The following is a 23,243-nucleotide window of genomic DNA, read 5'->3' as shown; positions in this document are numbered from 1 at the left end:
GTAAGCTACAAGGATCTTCTGGAGCTGATCAAGACCTGCGAGCGACACGTAGCTGGGCTGGAGTACCAGGGACTGAAAGTGGATACCCTCTCCGGCATCCTCATCACCAAGCTGCTGACATCGCGGCTGGACGACCACACCCTCCAGCTGTGGGAGCGTAACCAGAAGCACGGTAAGTTACCCGACTTCAGCGATACGATGCGGTTCTTGAAAGGTGAGTGTCAAATACTTGAACGATTCCAACATTCTCGCCACCCTTCGAAAGATACTCCACCTAAGCCTCAACCCAAGTCTTTTAACCAAAAGGTCCATTCTGTCACATCCTCAACCCAATCAAGCCAATGTCAGTTTTGCAATGACGACCACCGTCACTATGAATGCCCGAAGTTTAACCAAATGTCTGTTTCTGAGCGTATCACCAAGGTGAAGGAGTTGAAGATCTGCTTCAATTGCCTTCGGCCTGGGCATCGAGTTATCGATTGTTCCACCAAGAGAGTTTGCGCGAAGTGTAAGAAGCGACACCATACGCTTCTACACGAAGAATCTTTTTCTAAGCCCCAGTCTGAACCCCTTCCTCAGAAGAATGATTCTCCAAAGGTTAACGCGGAAGTGAGCAATGCACCCAAACCCCCAACGTCAGCAGCCCCAAATACCTCGTGCTCGTGCAGTAATCCCCAAACCGTGAAAACCGTGATGCTGTTGACGGCCGTTGTTAACCTCGAAGATTGTCGTGGTAATGTGGTTCCGTGCCGCACCCTTTTAGATAGTGGATCCCAAGTGTGCTTCCTGTCAGAAGTGATGGCCAACCGATTGTCCATTCCCCGTGAGTCTGTAAGCGTTCCAGTTACAGGAATTGGTGAAGCCAAGTTCTATGCCCGTGAACGTGTCAGTTTCCTCCAGGTATTCGAACTTTTCTACTACCGTCGAGTGTCTGATTGTACCGAAGGTTACCGGAGTTATCCCATCGTCGAAGATTGATATCTCCTCCTGGTCGATTCCAGCAGGGATACAATTAGCCGATCCCGAGTTTTTCGTGCCAGAGCGGATTGATTTGCTCATTGGTGCTTCGAAGTTTTTTGATTTGCTCAAGTCAGGTCACCTCCGACTAGCAGATGGTTTGCCAGAACTCCATGAGACCCATTTCGGATGGGTTGTTGCGGGTGAGATAGACAATCGTGTTGTCAATACGGTGCAACAAGTGCATTCCGCCACTGTGGATTCTTTGAATGATACCGTGAAGAAGTTCTGGGAACTGGAAGAGATTGCTGATACCCCGAGCCTAGGAACCGAGCATGACGAGTGTGAGGACACCTTCCAAAGGACCCATCATCGAACACCATCTGGAAGATATGTTGTGCAATTACCCTTTCGAGAAGATGTTGACAAGCTTTGTGACAACCGAGAGATGGCTCTCCGTCGTTTCCTTGCGTTGAAAAGACGACTCGTGAAGGATCCTACCCTGAAGGAGCAGTACGTTCGATTCATCCAAGAGTATGAGGAGTTGGGCCATTGCAGAGAAGTGGATGAAGCCCGTGATCATCCATCGCATGGACGCTACTATTTACCCCACCACGCCGTGTTGAGACCATCTAGCTCCACAACCAAGCTACGAGTGGTTTTTGACGCCTCGGCGCGACCATACCATGGCGCAAGGTCGCTGAATGACGTTCTGCAAGTCGGTGGCAACGTACAAAATGATTTGTTCAGCATCCTACTTCGATTCCACAGACATGCCGTAGCCTTCACTGCCGACATCACGAAGATGTATCGGCAAGTGCTGGTTGATCCATCGCAGACTTGTTACCAAAGGATTTTCTGGAGAGACAGCCCAGATAAACCACTAAGAGTACTGGAGTTGCAGACCGTAACGTACGGGACTGCCGCTGCACCTTTTCCAGTCACCAGGTATTTGAGCCAGTTGTGCGAGGATAAAGGAGGCAGGTTCCCAGGTGTAGCGAAAATAGTGCGAAAGGACTGTTACGTCGATGACGTCCTTTCAGGAGCCGAGAGCGTAGAAGAAGCAGTTGATGCCCAGCAGCAGTTACAACAGCTGTTGCGATGTGGTGGATTCCCGATACATAAATGGAGTTCGAATTGTCCAGCGATGCTTACCAATGTTCCCGAGACAGACCGAGAGAAACTGATACGCTTGGATCAAGAGTCGACCCGAGAAGTAGTCAAGACCCTGGGATTGACTTGGAGTCCCCAAGCCGATGAGTTCGTGTTCGTTACCAGTAGTTGTGCCAAGGTTCCAAGCAAGTACACAAAGCGGATGGTATTTTCTGAGATTGGTAGACTGTTCGGTCCGCTGGGCTTGGAATCACCCATCGTCGTTATTGCTAAGATGCTAATGCAAGAAATTTGGAAGTCTGGTATACCATGGGATGCTGAGATTGATGGAGAACTACTTCAGTGGTGGCTGACTTTCCGTGACGCTTTACCAGGAGTTTGCGAGTTGAGCATACCCCGCCGTGTGATTTCCCAACAAGCCGTTGCCCTGGAAATACACGGATTTTCAGATGCGTTGATTCGAGCATTCCATTTAGTGAACCAGCACGATGGACCGTCTAGTTTGCTTGCGAACCAGCGCATTCGTTTCCGGATACTAGACGGACGATCGGCCGTGAGAAAAGCCATCAGAGGTTGCGTCACCTGTTTCCGTGCAAATCCAAAATGTTCCACGCAGCAAATGGGCAATCTACCTTCATGTCGGGTAACGCCTGCTCATCCATTCGAGGTCACGGGCGTAGATTATGCAGAACCTGTGTACGTGAAACAAGGGCGCCATCGACCGAGGTTGGAGAAAGCGTATCTGGGAGTCTTCGTGTGCATGGTCACAAGGGCTGTGCACCTGGAGTTAATTTCCGACATGACCACCGAAGCTTTTGTTGCGGCATTGCACCGATTCACCGCAAGAAGAGGAGTACCGAGAGAGATCCATTCTGACAATGGATCCAACTTCCGAGGAGCGAGAAACGAGTTGCACGAGCTTTTTGAGTTATTCCGATCAGAAGCGTTGGGGAATGAGATTAACGATTTTTGTCTGCCAAGGGAAATTTCATGGCACTTCATTCCTCCTGAAGCGCCAAACTTTGGGGGAATTTGGGAGGCTGCTGTGAAAAGCGCAAAATTCCATTTGAAAAGAACTCTCAAAGACGCTCGGTTAACATTTGAGAAGTATGTGACAGTCTTGGTTCAGGTTGAGGCAATTTTAAATTCAAGACCGCTATATTCCGTATCGTCTGACCCGGGTGACCCTGAAGTGATCACACCGGGACACTTCTTGATTGGCCGGCCCTTAACTGCCATTCCGGAACCCAGCTATGAGGGTAGCCCGGTCAATCGTCTAAGTCGTTGGCAATACCTCCAGAAACTGCGAGAAGGTTTCTGGCATAAGTGGAAGCGCGAATACCTTCAGTCCCTACAAGGTCGAAACAAAAACAGAAATAAGCAGTCAAACATTCAGCCCGGTATGATTGTGCTGCTCGAAGAGAAGGACACACCGCCACAACGATGGAAACTAGGCAAGATTGTGCGAACCTACCCTGGAACCGACGAGTTGGTTCGTACCGTCGATGTGCAGGTCGAAGAATCCATCTACAAGCGACCGATAACGAAAATCGCCGTATTACCGATTGAGGACAACATCATCGCGTCAGAAGCTTCTTCAGAGAGCAAGTCTCAGCCCGGGGGAGTATGTTCACGCCCAAGCGAGAACGGAGCGCCATGTGACAGCTCCATATGTTATGGAAACGACGAGACACAGAAACCCGCCGAAACACCCAGAAACATCGGGAAGCAACGACGCGGACGCGCTGGACGCGCACGAGATGCGAACCCACCCGAGAGAGTGTCTTCATCATCATCACCTAGCAGGAAGAGCGACGACGACCGTCATTAACGCAGCAGAGAGAGAGCGATGACGACCATTACAAGCGAGAGAGAGAGAGCGGGAGCGACAACCAACGCGGCTGCTCGCGTTGCAGTGAGAGCAACTATCGCGCGTCGCAGGCGGCAGAGCACGTGACGGTCTAGCGTGTTCGCGCGGGTGCGCGAACGTTCTAGAATTAAGTTTTTTACCATATATAAGCAGCGTAGCTGCGCATACAGAGTTAGTTGATAATTTGAATCCGCGAAATAAACATCGTAGTGTTAAGTGAAGTGTAATAGTGATTTTCTTACCAAATCCGAATCCCACAGTCCAACCCTTGGAGTGGAAGGAACCTAAACCGAGTGAGTTAGGTTTACCGTGTTATAGCTGAAGTGCTAGCCTGAGAGCGAGTTTACCCACTAGCGCCTGAAGCTACCGTTTCAACCCAGTCAGAGCCTGGAGGAGGCTCTAACACCCAGTTTATCGAGTTTGGGCGGAGCGATTTCATGATTCATTTTATCGAAGGCGGCAGAAAGGTCAGTATAGATGGCGTCTACTTGATGACCACTTTGAAACTGGCGTATCAGGTACGACGTGAAACACTTCAGATTAGAGGTCGTCGATCGTTTTGAAACAAAACCGTGTTGAACCTCAGAAATGTAATGAGCGTAACTTTGAACTAGTTTGTGCAAAACGATCAACTCCAGTAACTTCGACATAGCGCAAAGTGAAGCAATACCCCTGTAGTTTGAGACAGTTCTTTTGCAGCCTTTCTTGAAAATGGGGAAAACGTGCGACTCCTTCCAGCAGTTCGGAAAGACGCCGGTTGTCATGGAAAGGTTGAAAACAGTTGTAAGAAGCGCGGCAATGGAATTCAAACAACGTTTAATGACAAGCGACGGGATGTATTGAGCCCTTTATATTGTATTCATGAGATTCTGTTTAGTATCACATCCCAAACAGAACTAAACATGTGACTTAACTTAGTAGCCTCTTGAAGAACTATTGAAAGAGGGCTATTTTCTACCGTTGCCAATCATGGATTAGTATTTCAGTGGTAGACGTGTAGAGTTTTGAGCATGATTTTGCTTTGTAGCAATGCACGTTATAAGCATGAGAATGGCTCCCAAATGCTCCTAATATTCCGATCCAAATGTTTAATTATTTTATTAGCATTTGCCTTTGTAATTCCCTGTTGATATCGCACGTTTTAGGGAAATACATACAATAAATATGCACATTGCATGTACGGTGGCTTGCCCGATGTAGGAAAATGTTAGCTGGTGGCAACCGTAGGGGTGGCTTTCCAGGTCCACGTCAGTCAGAGGGAGCATAATAAAGTCAGGCCAATCTCAAAACGGTTTCTCATATGTAGGAAATGTAGGTACGCTGTAGCATTGCCGTTGTTGATACCGACTGAAAACGTGGCGCAAACAAAACCACGCCACGTTCTTCAAAGGTGATGGGGGAGGATCCTGTGTCGAGTGAGCGAAGTAGTTGAAATGTGCATATTGTTCGCATTATGCACGTATGAAAAATGAAAAACCGCACATCAAAATTGCATTCGTGTATAATAGAACCATTTTTGCAATTTTGCAAACCAAGCGCTCGAAGGAGAAATCGCGTGTTCAAATAATATTTTCCTTTTACACTTTATGCACAATTTATGTAATCGTAAATGCTGACATGCATGCATGTATGTGGAACATTGAAAACATGTTTTGATGCACTTTATGTGTTTATGGTTTGGAAAATCGGATATAACTCATTATTTTTGGGACATTGACAGAAATGAAATGGCGGGTCGAGGTTTCGAGTATCTGATAAGTCTGAACTGGAATTAAAACAATCAAATGTTGATGGCATTGCTATATTAAACAACGCCCGTTATTTAGCATACAAACATTGATTGTTTTCTACGTTTTTTTTGAATGTTCTTTTGGATTTTATGTCCAAACAAATGCCCTGATGAACAAGACAAACACAATAATAAAGTAAAATAAAAATCACCAGTGACTTCACTATTTGTGTTGCATAAGATCACCGGTAGATCAAACTAGTGGCACGCAATGTTTATCTGCGCCATCTTTTACAGTGCTGAATATGTCATTTCGGGTTATCTAAATTCAAAATCAGTTCTACAGTTAAATACAGTTTCTACAGGTTAAATCAGTTCTACAAAGAAAGTCACGGAAAAAAACTGCTCTTTTTTGAATATTTATGGTAAATGTCACGGACTATCTTCAAAAAAATCCTATTGATATTCATGGTGAATATCATTAGGCACTTTTCGAATGTAAACCGTGACATTTACTTTGAATTCTCGAAAAAGAACGGGTTTCCGTGACTTTTTTGTAGAACTGGTCTAGTCAATAGTCAAGTTTTTCATACACCATATTCAGTTCAGGTTCAGTTTCTAAAATGAGCTGTAGGTTTTTGAATTAAGATATGTCGAAATGACATTTTTAGTACTGACCTGTAACTGCACCTCATTGTACTTCTATCTGTGACCAACCGTCGACACGCTGACCAAGATTAGCAAGAAATTTGTTACTGAAATTTTCAAAAAAATGTAACTTATATCTGTCATATTTTTGCAAAACAAGCTTTTGTACGCACGCAAACATGAAGAAATGTAAGCATTGAACATCTCTGCTATTATGCAACAGATTCCGGAACTTCCTCATTCGTATAGCTGTTTCAATTGCATGCAGTGAATGAGCCTCTAAGCTGACACGAGAGTTGCGTTATTTCTCTGGCGGAGTTGCTCATGCCAAGAGTTGATGGACATTGGGAATTCGAAGAAGTGGTTCGAATTCTCTAACCAAAGTCTTAGCTGGTCAGTTGGGTCAGTGAGTAACTCTTCAGTTGCGTCTTTCACTGGCATCCTAGAAGGCGGATATCGCTGGTTGAGGCGGCTTTCTCTCTTTCGTCAGTCGAGAATCCACACATGCTCGCTTGTCCAGTCTATAGTAACATTTGACTTCTTTTGCTAGAGCCGAACATCTTGAATGGGCCTATGGTCTTAGCCTGACACAAGAACAAAAAAAAAATCTTGAATTTGGATCTCATGTTCTTAGTTCTCAATCCTGGCATTTGCTTCACTAAGCTCCTCGCACTCTTCTGTCAAGTTAAATCAGTGTTCCATTAGTACTGTTAGCTTCCGCTGCTCCAGCTTCACATTGCTGAGCTTCCACTGCTCCAGTTTCACTTTGATTAGCTTCCGTTACTCCAGTTTCACGTACTTCAACGAATAATCTCTTCACGATTGTTTAACAACAAGTTTTTTAGAATCATAAGATCCTAGAAAGCCACATGCCACAATGGCCAACTTTCATACCGATTCTCGTGAAAAACTAAACCAGCACACGAACTATTCTTATTATAATTGTTTATCTCTAGTGAGCAAGAACTAAATAAAAATAATGCTTTTGTTAGACGTTTTCTTCCAGAGATTTGTGCATCTGAGGTTCTGATGCAATATTGAAATGGGATTCCAAGACGTTTGTCCTCAGATCATCGGTGTACATAATAACTGTACATAATGGCTATCAAATATTTTTGCGCGAATGAATTTTCATTTCCTGATAATGGTTCAGGTTTTTTTTTCGTCAAACAAAAAAAAAACAGGTTTTACGCCTGCTGATCAACTGTGACCGCGCACCATGCAGGTGGGTAATTCATTAGAATGTGATGCTCAGACGCGACAACTAGTAATATTTAAAATGATCGTTGTAAACGTGGTTCATGGAAAAAAAATATTATTATTATTAATATTTATTAAAGACACTTTACCACTTATGTGGCATTCGTGTCTGAAAGCAAAAAAATCTCAGTGTTACGTTTGTTTGTCAGGACTCTGGAGGGTGATTGGAATGTAACGTTGGCAAGCAGGAGTAAAGTGAAGTGAGTGCTGCTTTTAATCGATTGATCGTCTATCAAATATGTTAAAAATATGAACGATCGGAAGTGAGTAGTTTGATTTCTTGGGTTTTCGGCTTGCAGTCTGAAAAAATTGCGTTGACTGATTTCAGATCATCGCCGACGTTTCGGTCCAGGTATGGGACCTTCCTCAGGGCCTAAAATTTATTGCAAATTGGCACAAACATATTCAATATTTTACATACAATTTTTGACAAAACATTTAACAGAATTTACAACTCACTCGATACAACAATCAACCTGTCACAGAACTTTTTAGAAAGCAAAAAATGTCGGGTCGTAAAGGGTCACGCTGTCTGCTACACTTCTGGGCCATCCGTTATGATTCCGTTATGATTCCCGGCAGGTATTCCTCCGTGCTAGAAGGGAATTCCCTGGAGCCACTAGACTACCAAGCCCCTCAATGTGGCGCTAGCTTCTTTGTACGAAAAATCGTTAAAAAGTATATCGCAAACATATTGTAAGGCGAATAATATCTAAAGGCGGATTTTTGTAAGTGGAATACATTATTTTAAAAAAATTGTAGCGGTTAAGCATAATGATGACCGAATTGGTGCCTACCAAATATTTTCCAGGGAAAAAGCTATTCAATTTTGAGAAATTCGAGCTTAGATTCATTTCGTCATACAAGATAGAATGAATTTGCTTCTGCTGAAAGCTGTAAATGCTCCAAATGCTGGTAATCCATTGCATTGACTTGAACTTTGTACACTGCTGATACCTTATGTATCTCACTGCGTCCAATAACTCAATGAATTACCCGCTTGGGCTCATTCACAAATTTCAGCTCTAGAAAAATCATTTTATTTTGTTTGGCGAAACGCATCTTAATTCTAAATTCTAAAAAGATTTTCCCGATAAATATTTGGTAGGCGCCAAAGCGGTCATCATTGTGCACAATCACCACCAAATATTTTTTTTATCAAAAAAATTTGTCCCACTGCTAAAAATTCGCCTTTATATGCTTGTCGCACAATATATTTGTGATCTACTTTTTAGCATAGATTGGTAGATGCGCTACATTGATGTATTGGTACATGCGGAGAAAGGAAAAGCATTTAATTCATTAGTATAAGATTGACTGAGTTATGAGTGCCCAAAATGGTTATCTCTGAAAAATGCTGATAAATTGTCAATGTATATTGACCAGTGATACGGTACATACTTTTCATAAGAAAGACATAACCATAAGCAGCATGAAGTAATAAATATAGAATTGAATTTATCACAAGACATCACATTGCACGTGCTGCTAATGGAAATAGAGCCTGAACTCATATAAATAGAATTTTCCTGTTAGTTTAGCTGAAACCATTTAAACGTGCCACCTACAAAATTTCACCCGAGCTAAAATGCTTTTAACCATTTGTAACCATTTTTATCACTGTGCGACAGCATTCATATCGCAAACACTGTGAACAACCGAGTGTGTTCAAAGTGGATGTCATAAAGAAATGAATTTACGCCTCCACAAAACTAAGCATTTGCAAGTACTGCGCTGTTTTACCCTTCGCGTTTTTTGTTTTGCTTGGCATGCTACCGCAAATGATCTCTACAGAATTCATCGCAAGGGTAAATTTGGAGATTTTCAGGAAATGTAAAACAGCTAGAAATTTCCCCAAATGGATTTCTTCGCCGTCGTCGTACTGCAGTCACCGAAAAAGGGAAAATAATGGTCTTATGAAAAATGATGATTCTACTTTTTGTTCCTCACTCGTCTCGTGCAGAAATAATATTCATGCGATACGATACATTTGTGGTGCGCGGTGCTCAGCTGAAACGACCCTGGAGAAAAACTTCAGAGCGGCCACATTGCTTTTATCCAAGCAGCTAATGCATTTTAAAAATGCTTGTTTATTGAGTTTTATAATGTTTCAGGGTATACTCGCAATATTGTCTTGCTCACCTTCGCTCTTCTCCTGTATTTTGATATCGCCTGCTGATAATAACATTCATAAGTTTATGAGCATTACCCAGGAGAACGTATTTTATGAACTAGTTTTTAAAGATGCGTTTCAAACAATACACCTGTTTTTAGCAACTGTTTACACAAACATACGATTGATTTCATATTTTGTTCGGATGTTGAAGTTGAGGAACCAATTTTAGTCGTATGGGGAGCTTTGATGGTAGGAGCATTCCATATAAATTTGCAAAAAAAACTGTTCTACTTGGGGAATCGAAAACTGTTCAGCTGTAATTACACCGTTTCCAAACAAAAAAAAAAATCAATATATGTATATGCAAGGGCAAACATTTAACGTTTATCTGGCGATCAAAACTAGACACTTAAAATAGCCGTTGTTAGTGAACGAGCAGAGACTCGTGATAAAGCTGCTTTTACTTTGAATGAGGGAGAGGGTGAAGAAGCAAACGTAGTGGTGAAGAAAATTGCATTTCCAATTTATTCTCAATTTCCTTTTGCGCTCGCTCTTGATTGCGAAAATAAAATCACCATCAGACATTGGAAAGTACCTTTGGCTATTAAGACCAAATTAAACGTTTACAGGCATATTTTGAAAATCGTTGCGTTCAGCGAAACTTCAAACAACGCGGGGGAATTCAATCATTGTTATTTCGCTCTGCTCAAACCAGCATGTAGCGAACGGTTATTTTAAGCTTTTTGTATTGGGTTTGGATGTTTTTATCTCCTCAATGAATGATACACTTTTAAGACATTACATGCTTAGCTCAACCATTCGATTCCAATATCTTACGAACTTTTTTTTCTGTATTAACGACACTTTTCACCCTACTCTATCACACAAGGTCCTTTCCGCTATCTCAAACTTTTGCAGAATTCGTCTTCAAAAAATTTTTTAAACTGCAAGTAAGTATAAATATACAGCCATTCCATGAAAAAAGAATAGTCAAAAATCAAAGTGCTCCGATATATATATATATAGCACAAATTAGGTGAGAATGAACTTTACCAAAAATAATTAGACCCGTAATTTTTCGTTTCGCCGTTAGGGTGGCCATTTTGAAATAAGGTGGGTCCAAAAAACGACATTACTCTTTATTTTCAAACCGTCATAACTTTCGAACCGATAGACCGATTTGCATTTTTTTTTTCATGCATGAAAAACATATTAGTTCTAGATATAAAAAAAAATATCGCGAAAAAAATTAGTATTCTTTCATATGCAAAAAATATCAGTTTTTCATGATTTTCACAATGTTGAACCACAACGACTATTTTTTTTTTTTACAAAAGCATAACTATTTTTACGTAACATATCAAAAATTAAGAATGTTCTTCAACCCGTTTTTGAGCTGCATTTTTTAAAAATTCCATGAAATAGTTATCCCTTTCGAGACGGGGCACAAAAAACTGAAATTTTCATACAAATCGCTCAAATTTGGCTCTCCAGAACTCTCGGACTTTGTAATATATCAACACTTTTTCTTTGGCATTCGTAAGAACTACTCCTTAATTTTCGAATCCTAGCTTTGTCCACCTACATAAATCGAAAATTAAAAATTTGCGACAGATAAAACTTTTTCATGTTTTATAATTTTTGCTCATTTTTTGTTTAACTTGTTGTGGTAAATCTCCCACACAACATAAACAAAAGTTTATTTGCACACATGCAAGTATATGTAATGGCCAAATATATAAAAGAATATACATCAGATAAACCAAAGACTAAACAGTTGAAAAAAAAATACGCAAAACTGTTATTGCTCAGCAGCACAATTGTGCTGGTTCGTCACGAAAGGGTTATGCTTTCGATAAAAAAATATAGTTGTTGTGGTTCAACATTGTGAAAATCATAAAAAAACTGATATTTTGACGATTTTTGCATATGAATAAATACTAAATTTTTTTGCGATGTTTTTTATAAAATCTAGAACTAATATTTTTTCATTCGTGAAAAAAGATTGCAAATCGGTCCATTAGTTTAAAAGTTATGACCCTATTTTCAAAATAGCCACTCTAATAACGAAACAAAAATACAGGTCTGATTATTTTTGGTAAAGATCATTCCCACCGAAAATCGGAGCACTTTTATTTTTGATTTAATTCTTTTTTCATGGAATGAAACGAGCTAACCAAATCATAAATCGGATTAACGGCCCCTTTCGGGCAAAAATGCTTTTGGATGCAATACTTGTCACGTCGCTGTAGAGCATTTCTGGATCTACTCACGAAATCAATCATTGTTATTCGATAGGAGAAATTTCTCACTGTTGCAAACCCTATTAAATATAAATGCAGAATTTATCTAATAGTAGACTAGTAGTTGTTTTGCAATTGTACACACACATTGTAAGATTTCAACTGGATGACATTTTCACGATACACTTTAACTCTTACAATCACTTCATTGAGCATCTGTTATAAATACCTGCCTATAAAAACCATACGACCCCACGATCGGTCTTTTTTGCCGATCGACCAAGTAAAATGTGACCAAAGTGTGTAATAAATAATAAGATCTAGGGTGCGTGTACCAGTTATCGCACTGTCTAAGGAAAACTATTTCTACAAAAATAAGAAGAAGACCGACGAATGTTGTCGATATGTCAAATAGTAGATTTGTTTTCATGCTTCACAGGAAAAATATAGAAACGGAACCAAACCCACTTTTAGTATTTATTACGGCGTGTGCCAATAGAGTAGTGTGCGGTAGTTCGGCAGCAGCAAAGTTTCGCGCGCTCGCTTTGCTAGATTTTTGCGATTTTTTTTTCTCTGCGGGACTCCGACGACGGGGGGTTCGGCCGCGAGCGCGTCGTCGTCGTCGTCTATTTCACAGTGCTCATCTTCGTACGGGGCAGTTCAGTGTATTTTTGGAGGCAAAATCGAAATGCCACTTTTTCATTTGGTTCGGCCGCGAGCGCGTCGTCGTCGTCTATTTCACAATGCTCATCTTCGTACGGGGCAGTTCAGTGTGTTTTTGGAGGCAAAGTCGAAATGCTGGAGTGTGCGGTGGACGCGTCGTGGATCGAGTCGGTTCCGAATTTTTCGCTTCCCGTCAGCGCTAGTTCCCAATACACTTAAAGTTGATAATACATATTTTCTTTCATTTTTTGCATTTACACAAAAGAGTGAAAAGTGTTGGTTCGGGCTCGCCGGTCGAGAAAAATCCGGGCGCCGACAAGTGAGTCGCGTTCAGTGTATTTCTGTGTGGAATAGACTAAAGGTTACTGCTCCCTAGTGGAGTGGAGACGCGCGATAGAATTTTCTTTTTGGCTAGTTTTTGCGTCGAAAAGTGGTCGGTTGTTAACGGCGGTTTGTGTATATTGATCCATTGTCAAATCATATCACAATGTACCTTACCCTACTAACAAAAAAATAATCCTTCCTGAGACAAACGTGGAGATGCAGCGATTCGCGGTCTTTATAACAACGTTTGTCTTACTAACATTCCCTCCCATCCTCGATGACCGTAAGGACGTGGCCGGCGCCGTTATTGACCCTATTAAAGTTGGGAGCTCTCGACCTGTGTACATTGAGAATAGTAAGCTAGTCCTAAGCCCTATTCATTAATTCCTTGTGCAATTTCGATTCCTCTGGTCAATCACGGAGTAGCAACTACGAATTGTGCGGTCATCTATGCTTATGCTTGCTTATGCTTATGCTTATGCTTATTACGGCGTGTGCCAATAACAAGAAACCTGTACCAGTTATGGACACATTTTTTAATTTCGGTTCCACTTCGCACTATTTACATGCATTCCTTATGGGATTAGCTACAACTGGTATACTATGGTGAAATAGGGTGCAAGGAAGCCGAAACTTTAAGAAAAATGATTTATTTATATCATTATTTTGGCAAATTGTGAAGTTTCAATGAGTTCAATCATCTTTTGTGAACGTGATCTGTTGTTCACTATTTTTTCTTGTTGATTTTCATCGTAAATATGTAGGTTAGATTCAACTATAACAAATTTGAGTTACTATAGTCATAACTGGTACACTGAGCCTAATAGAAGTTTGATCTTATTTTTTCCGCGCAACATTACTCTCGCCTTCCAAGGAAGGCGAAGGGTGGCTTATGTGCCTCACAACTTTAATAGAAGGTGTTTTTATATGTAAATGTATTAACGCTTTTATGAAAAATTGAAAAAGATATGCATTTTTCCATCCTTGCTGTACTGGTTGAACAGGAATTTAGAATGAACAAAGCTTTTCACTCCGTCAATCAATTTTAATTTATTTTAAGATTCATAAAAAATCTATGGGAAACACGTGGAAGTTCTACGTTGGTTAAAAAAATCGAATTATGCTTGCTTAAAATTGAATTATGAGATGTGAATCATTGAAATTTTCCGTTTTGTTGCATTGCATTCTGAAGAACATATAGATATTGTCATCCAACGCATGAAATGTTTACGAGTGAGCAACTAATGAGAAGCCCTGTGCGTTATTTGGATGACGAGATCCTTGCTTTAGATATTTACAAAGTAGTGATTATGGTGACCTGGGAAATTTATGCACATATATTTGCGGTTTTGCTACACAGTCTTACGCAAATATTGTAGCAAAGAAATATACGACAAGTACACTAAAACGTGATGACACGTGTATCTCATACTGAAATAGCTACATTCGTGATAGGACAGGTGATAATCCCAAGGCGAATGTAAATCGAAAAGCTATTACATATCGGTATGTGGTACTCCTCATATGAATGAATATTTCATATATTATTTCCACGTGTTAGCCCGTTATGAAACATGAATTCAAAAAAGGGGACTAGATTTAGGCAGGCATTTCCACTCTGAATAATATTCAATTTTATCTGGCCGACAAATCTGCACGAAGCAAATTTTTAGGCAAAAACGGATAAAAAACAAACATCTTTGGTCACGAAAAGATAGAGAATAGTCCTGTTCATTGAGGTAGGTTGATGCTGCGCGTGGTTACCGCATAATTTTCTTTTCCAAGGATGCAGTAACTTCGAGCGATTCGGTTTAAAAAAAAATTAGTTACGAGTTTTTATGACTACAGAAAGTTGAAATAGAACTCGTGTATATGATTTACAGTATGCGTGATAATGTTTGCACCATCATATAAATAAGGTTCCCGTATCCCGTATCACACACAATTCTTCATTACACCAGCAAAGCTAGCCATGAAATTGTTTGACATTTCGCAGGTTATTTTGACAGACCACACACATGCACGAAAAAGACGGATGATACATTCTACTTTATCGATCTTGTTGCCGTCCTTTTCATGCTCATGTTGCATCTGTCAAAATGACCTGAGACTTGTCAGTCATTCTGAGGTTAGGTTCGTTGGTGTAATAAAGAATGTCTTGGTTTTCTTCGCATGCACATAAGCTCTAGCTCATATCATAGTAGGCTGCGGGTAAAAAAATCCGATTTCTTAAGTTTTAAAATTTGCACCATGAAGAGGTGGCAGCCTAGGGGCAGCGGTAGTTTTTGTTCACACGCAAATGTTAAAAAAGACATTTCAGGAGTGTTCAGGTGGACCGTGAAACGGTCTTTAGCCGAAAAAAAGCTAGGGCAACTATTCTCGAAGGTGTCCACTTGTCGCCCAAAAAATATTTGGGTGAATTATGTGCGCTCAATGAGAAAAATGACAAAAAAGCGCGAAATCAGCGTCTTAACGGCACGGAAGATTGAAATAGAAAATAACGATAGCCTTGATGATCCCTCGACCATAGCACATTGGTCGGGCTCCATACAAAGGGGCGGCCAAAACTCCCAAAAAACGAATTTGATATTTTTAAACTTTATTTCACCTTATTACAAAGTTAATGTATTGTACTTTTATGATCCTTGATTGAAAGTATACCATCTTTTGAATTTCAATGACATTTTCACTGCCAAAGTGACCTAAGTCATAAAATTAAAAAATGAACCATTCGAAAAAAGTAAAATATTAATATTTTGAGAAAGGAATATATGTTTTATGTTATCCAGCATATGAAAGCTTGGTGTTGGACAGTTTGAATGCACGTATGGCACAAAATTAATATGTCACAAAACTTTTCAAATTTTCATATATTGTACCCAAGGAATTTTGGTAATTTTGAAATGGTTCGTGTCGTCACGTGTCGCCGCAATTTCGAATAGTACATCTTAAACATCATCCTTAGGATTGCATAAAAACGTTTAAATATTTTGCAGAAATTTGCAGGTTTTCAAATTAGAGCTAGGGTAAGTGTTCCAATTATTCGCCATAGTTGATTTTCACTATTTAATGATGTAAACCAACAAGAAAAATATTTATGAACAACAGATCACGTTCACAAAAGATGGTTGCATTCATTTAAACTCCACATGTTGCTCAAGTTATGGTAGAAATAAATCATTTTCCTTGAAATTTCGGCTTCCTTGCACCCTTTTTCGCCATAGTGTACCAATTATGGCTAATCTCATAAGAAATGCATGCGAATAGTGCGAAAAGAAACCGAAGTTAAAAAATGTAACCATAACTGGTACATGGTTCCTTTCATTGGCACACGCCGTAATAAATACTAAAAGTAGTTTTGGCACCGTTTCTATATTTTCCCTGTAAAGTATTGAAACTAAGCTATCTTTTAACATATTGATGACATTCGTTGATCTTCTCGTTATTTTTGTACAAATAGTTTTTCTTAGGTAGTGCCATAATTGGTACAGGCACCCTATTTAAAAAGTCATGTTTTTAATATATTTTATGAAATTTTCCCATTTTTTGACTGAATTTAAATTAATCTTCCCACATTTTTTACACGTTTTGAACAAACATGATTCAATTTAATCGAAAATAAATCATTTAATTGAATTCAAATTAGATTTCTAAAAAAACGCAAAAAATGTGGGGTTAACTAACTTATACAGTTTTTTGAAATTTTTGAAGTTACGTCATTTTTAAATACCCCTTAATTCTAGAATTAGTAATAGTTATATTAAATTTCGTTTGTGTGTTAACGTCTACTACCACGTGGGCAAATCACGACTACCCCCGCCACCTTTTCATGATGTAAATGTCAAACTTATGAAATCTGATTTTTTTCAGCAGCCTACTATGATATGAGTTAGAGCTTACATGCATGCAAAGAAAACCAAGACATTGTGTGTGTAGGTAATACAGGACCTTATTTGTACGATGGTGCAAACATTATCACGTATACGGTACTGTTACTGCTATATAAACCGGTATTTTGTAAAATATAAATGTGCCAAAATCCTTTATTTCATCTGCCGTTGCAAATTTTTCCGGTAGTTAAGGGTTTTGTATACAATTCTTACCTCCATTACGAAGGAGGAACCTATAGCATATACCTATGCACCAGCAGCAACGTGGCGTTTTCTCTGATCTGCACGCGGTTTCCCCGAATCGATCATGGCGGTTCTCAAAAGTATAGATTAGCTGCCATTCTTAGCTCTTCACTCTCAACGTTTGCATCTTTGCTTCTCGGAAAACCAAACATTTTGGAATGATGCGCAGCGTGTTATTGCAAAACTGCAAATTTATTTTTGCATTTGAAAACTGATGGGAGGTGCAACCGCAGCGCAGCTTGATGGAAAAGGATAGAGCTATCGTACCGAACTGAAAACTCACTTGACGTGGCATGTTCGAAGAGTGTGTAAACTTTTTAACCGTGATGCACATAATTTGGAAATTATCAACAATTATTTTGATGTCTTTTAAGGCTGCTGTTCAAGTTATTTTTACAGAGGTCCTCAACCTTTACTCTCAAAAGAGTTTTGTACGAATTTGTGACAAAAACTTGCGATTATTTAAATCGTATTTATTTTTCCAACATCGCCAATTTTAATTAGTAGAAAAGCACACAATTGAGCAACATATTATTTTCCAGTTTTTTATTTTATATCAAGCATGTCAAATATTAGCGTAAATTTGATACTTTGCAGTAAAAACGTAGATACAGAGAAAACTACATGTAAGGACTGTATCGGAAATTAACTGTAAACGTTCACAATTGCCTGAAAAATAATCTGTTCGAAATAAACATAACTTTTTTTTGGAGATACTATTTAAATCTCTAAAATAAAGAATAGCAGTTCTGATTTTCAAAAAAAAATCATTTAACTTGGACTTTCATCTCAAAGATTGCACATATGTTTTTAAAATTTTGGACAGCTCCTAAAAATTTAAAATTGCCAAAACTGTGGGAAAATATTTATTTTTTTCTCTTATTTTTGTGTAAATATATTCTTTTCCAGAATGCCCATGATATAGGAAAATTATTTTTATCAAGAAAAATTCCCTCCGCAGTGTAGGGCAATTCTTCAAAATGAAAAAATGACCATTTTTCGAGGAACTCTTTTTTTATGCGTCTTCAAAGAACGATTACGTAAATAAAAAATACATAAATAAAGTTTAAAATTTGCATTTTTTCCATTGGGTATGTATTAAAATCTATAGAAGAAGCAGTTTTACCAGAGAACGAAATTTTATAACCTTTGATGATATTTAAAACAGAGCGTCAAATTTCGACCAGAAAGTAGGTGTTTTTTTGGGATAGACCATATTCTTAATGTTGGAGGTTTTTCTATTCAAAATAAGAATTTTATAAGTGTGGCTTCGTGGTCGTGCGGCTAAGGTCACAAAGCCTTTAGTCGCATCGTGCTAAGGAGCGCGGGTTCGATTCCCGCCGCAGCTGTCAGGAAAAGTTTTCGGCTGTGCCACTGGGCGTTGCATGCTAGTCCGTTGTCTAGTGTCGTGCTTCCTTCAAAGAGCAAATAGCTCACTGGAAGCATTAAACGTGTCCGTGTCTTTTTAAAAGTCGGTATTGAGTGATATGTTATGTGTACATAACTGCTAGTAATAATCATTATTTTCCAAATTTTTCCCCGTACAATTTTTTTCGCTACAAATTATTAAAACGTTAAAAAAAATAAAAAATGCAGTTTGTACAAATTGTTATTTTGTGTGGTATACTTATAGAACCATATTTTCAATAATACTAAACATTTTCCAAATTTCTTCAAGTTGTTCTAAATTTAACTATAATGTGAAGATTTTATAGAAGAACCGGAATAAAAAGACCAACCATGCTTCGAGATACAGCATTTTGAATGTTTATAGTTAATTTCCGATACAGTCCTTAGTTTTTATTACTGTGCGTGCCAATCGAAGGAAAACATCGCCAGCTATGGCCACATTTTGAATTTTGACTCCAGTTCGCACTATTTTCATCACTAGCATGCGCAGTTTCCTCTTTTATTTTACTCAAATCTCACACAAATACTTTGTGAGATTGTCGGGAGTGGAATTCGATCCTACTGATAGTCACGTGCTTTTATCATTACGCTCCTCAAACACATTGTTTCATTCCCCCTTTTTTTCGTGTTTATCACGAAGAATGAGTGAAAAAAGAAGAAAAAAAAAACTGATTTGTATCCATCCACATGATTAGCCATACCTGGTATACTTAGTAGAAAGGGGCCGTTCATAAACCACGTAGACTTTGGTGGGGGGGGGGGGGGGGTGGTGGTGCTTGCCAAAGTCTACGCCCCATACAAATTTCAAAATTTTTGTATGGCCAAAAGTCTACGAGGGAAGGTGGGGTCTGAGATGGCCGAATTTTGGTCTACGTGGTTTTGAACAGCCCCAAATAGAATGCATAGGAGCAGAAATTTGATGAAACATGTTTTTTTAATTGTTGTATAGCTTTACGTAGTACAAGGTGGAAAACCTACTAATTTGAGGTACTATAGCCAAAATTGGTACACTTAGCCTACTCTTAGGTACTTAAGCTGAGCATCACCATAAGCATGATTGATCGCCGGCTGTTATTGCAGGAAAAGCTTCAATTACACTAAGAGCCAAACATGATGCTTTGGATTAGCCTCATCCTCAGTGTGTAAATGCTGGTGTCCGTAAAAGTATTAAAAAGGCAATACCAGCGCCGACCTTTTTTTTGTATTTGTCTTTACGACAGGCTAAGACCATCGTTGGTCCATCTCGCCCAGCGCCGACTTTGTACAGGTCATTGGATTACGCGCATGGGGTACGTTCACAGTTGTAAGCAGGAGTTAAATCATTTTATTATACATGACGAAAAGCATCTACACTCGAATTTCTCGTTTGACATATAAAGGATGAGTCGTTATTTATTGTGCCACCCTACCTATAACTGATTCGCAAATTTTCTAAAGTTATCGAAATGAAGCCAAATTTTTACAGTAGTTTTATATATTTATTTTTTTGTATCGGTTCAAATTTACGATGTGTTTTAGTAAAATTCACGACATTTTCGGATTCCGCTTGATACAAATAATTAGCATCTCTGGTTGTCACCCAGTTCTAGGCTTATGTTGACAACCGCTCCTGAAACCTATTGACTATAGATAGTAGAGTAAACATAGATCCGTGTTGATGAATCCGTTGTATCCAAACGAACTGTCAAAATCTGTATCCAAACGATGACGTCACGATTTGGACAACATCAATGGAGCGCATGACGTCATATTCAACCGTCACACTCTTGAAAATTACTACTTACACGCTTGAAACATTTTAGTCAGCGGTGTCCGCGGATCTATGTTTACTCTACTATCTATACTATTGACGAACATTAAGATGATCCGATAATGTATAATCATTAATATTTCCAAGGCGCGATACCATTATTTTAGATTTTAGCATGTGATTGTACAACATCTTTTTGCAAACTGTTAACTAAATTTATTGCATATCGACCGCAATCTCACAGACAACTGCATAATTGGCTTCTTAAACGGTGTTGATATAATTGCATATTCTGAATCTGTATTCCAAACTGAGCCGAAATCCAAATTTTCATGGTTTTCGGTGCCCGGGAACCTATTTAAAAATCGATTTGAAGTTTGTATGGGAGCGATTTGTCAAATCACCCCTCGTCACATTTTGTACTGGGCGCAGCTGTCAAGCAGTTGCCCAGCTGTCAAAAGGTGATTTCAAAAAATCTGTTTGAAATTGATTGTAGGTGCCAAAATAAAGTTTTAAAAATCTGAAAAAAAAACATAGTGGCTCAGAAAAAGGTGCTCTTCCGTATAAAATAAAAAAAAATCAATACATTTTACAAAATTTAAAAACCCAATTACACAGATGTGAACAATAGACTAAAAGGAGAAACGGTGCAATATGGTTAATTTAGGTGAAGTAGGAAAACATTTACGTTAGTTTGAAAGTGGCACAATCGACTCACCCTTAAGTAATCCAGATGAATACCAAATATATCATTTATTTGATGCTTACAGCACGATCTAGTGGCAGAAATCAAAAGCATGTGATTTCTTCATAAATTTGAGTAAATTTTCACTTCCTTACTTCAAGCTCGTTGGACACTCGCTTTAACTTAATTGATTCTGTTAAAATTGTGACTATAGCTTCAGGTTGTACAAGACTACTTATTCAGGGGGTTAGACTTTGCATTTTTGAATGTTATGTTTTTCATATAAGTGTGGGCCATATTAGAGTGATAGATAAAGATACTGATAAGCTCAACAATATGTTGTCAAGATGTAATTTTGTTATGAGATGAAGTAGGTCTCTTACTTTACTATGTATCGTTATGTAAATAACTATCTTAAAATTTTCTTAATTCCAGTTTATGCATTTTCTTCTCTTATATCCTATGTCTGTAAGTAAGAACTATCAAATATAGGGTTTGAATTCAATTGTTGAACTGTTGTCATCTGGTGTGCGGCAGCTGAATCGTTGGAGACCCATGTCAAACCAAATTGCAAAAACGTAGCTGAACCCGTTATTTGCAAACTTGGTGCTGCTGACTGGTTCACCCGTAATTTTTCTCGGACATTTTGATGCACTTCTCTTTCCGCTTGGAGGTTCAAATCATGCACGTAAAATTATATAGGCGGGGAAAAAACTGCGGTTTGTTGAATTCGATCCCTGCAGGGATCGCGCGATTTCGCATTCACTGTTATACACACATACTAAAAACGTTGGTTGGACATCGTCAAATGAAACTTATTCACCATGGGTTTCAAGTCAGTTGAAAGCTGTTACCTCGTACCAGAGAATGGAAGTACGTAGCAATTAGTTTATTATCAGCATTATTAATTTATGTAATTAAGTTTAGTCGTATTAGGGTATGCTTAATCCTGTGTTTCTTCTTAAATCCATCCTTAGTGAGAGACCTGTAGTAGTTTTTGCTTTGTTGTATGCTTCTTGCAAGTTTTGCTTTATATCATTAAAGACACAGCAGTGAGGTGGACAGACATGTTGGAGATGTACAAGGCTGGACGATGGAAAAACGGATCCGTGCACGTTTTTTGCTGATTTCGTTTTCCTTTTTTATCTGTTGGGTACGAAGTGTGTATGTAGTTTGTATTTTTAAAGATTCCATGTTCCACCGAGAAGTATGTAATTAGTCATTCTGTAAAACAGACAAAACATTGTCCACGAAGAGCAATGTCGACCCAAAGATAGGGGATATACCTGGGATGTACGAGAAGGCTATTTGATATCGTATTTAAACATTGATATTGTAGCCTGGACACATCTTATGTAACGTTTGGTACGAGGCAAAAAGTGGTGTTTATAAGTTTTAACGAACAGAATCAGTTGACACTCAAAATTTGTCGTAGGTTGATATAAAGTTCAGCAAGTTAATGTATTTTTCAGAAGCAGATTTTTTCAAGTTCAATATCCAGTTTAATGGAAAGCCTGCACGTATGAAAGTTGTGCTATCTCAGACAAAATAACAGATACATTTAGATAAGAAAAGATGCATAAGTTTAGAGTGGCCGAACATGTCAATGGTTGCTCCTCAGTCATTGATCTGAAATGCTGAAAATTCTGCTTTGATCTAAATTAAAAAAGTTTTGAAACCCATGAAATTTTGGGAATATAAGCGAAATGTATCAACCTTTATTTGGTTGCGGGCTTCGAGAAAAAATCAAGCATCTCCCGAAAAAGATTACAAAAAGAATTTTGTCCCATGTAAAATCGTATACCTACAAACTTCAAACGCGATGCGCAAAACGTACCATCGATTGTTTCCAAATGCTGCATTGTTAATGAAGGCCTCAAAAGGAACAATAACCTTTGATCTGATCGAATGCGATCCCATTTCACATTACACCGTTCAACACTAGTTCGCGTTCTTCTTTTTCTTTATGGCTCAACGTTCACATTGGATCTTGACCTGCCTCTCTTCAACTCAGTGTTCTTAGAGCACTTCCACAGTTATTAATTGAAGACGAGCTTTCTTTACCTGACATTGCATGAATTTGTACTTTGTGTGGCAAGTACAATGATACACTATGCCCAGGGCACAGACAAACAGACGTAACATTTCGAAAATTTCTCGATTCAAATCATAGTCACGGAAATATGTTCGCCCAATGCTAAAAGGACTGAGTTTGGCCAACCATCAACTAGGTGGCGGTAGTGGGCAAACGTCAAACTCGAACAAAAACGATGCGAACGCTACGGATGGCCGGTTGGCAAACTATCAAGTTTTTAAATAAAACGTTTATTTGGTGTACGATA

General features: G+C 39.0%; 2 protein-coding genes across 4 annotated transcripts in view; one reads left to right on the top strand and one right to left on the bottom strand.

Annotated features, from left to right (window-relative positions):
• LOC109405285 (homeobox protein homothorax) overlaps positions 1-23,243 on the bottom strand; it is a 534,195-nt gene that overhangs the window by 81,498 nt on the left and 429,454 nt on the right. The gene's annotated exons all lie outside the window — the stretch shown is intronic.
• Positions 1,406-18,527, top strand: LOC134287511 (uncharacterized). Its single transcript, XM_062849413.1, has 2 exons — positions 1,406-12,554; positions 12,656-18,527. The coding sequence occupies exon 1, from the start codon at positions 1,406-1,408 to the stop codon at positions 3,899-3,901; it is 2,496 nt and encodes an 831-aa protein (XP_062705397.1). The 3' UTR covers positions 3,902-12,554; positions 12,656-18,527.

Source organism: Aedes albopictus, chromosome 1 (assembly GCF_035046485.1).
Source record: "Aedes albopictus strain Foshan chromosome 1, AalbF5, whole genome shotgun sequence".
Lineage (NCBI taxonomy): Eukaryota > Metazoa > Arthropoda > Insecta > Diptera > Culicidae > Aedes > Aedes albopictus.
This window is presented reverse-complemented; position numbering and strand designations above follow the sequence as displayed.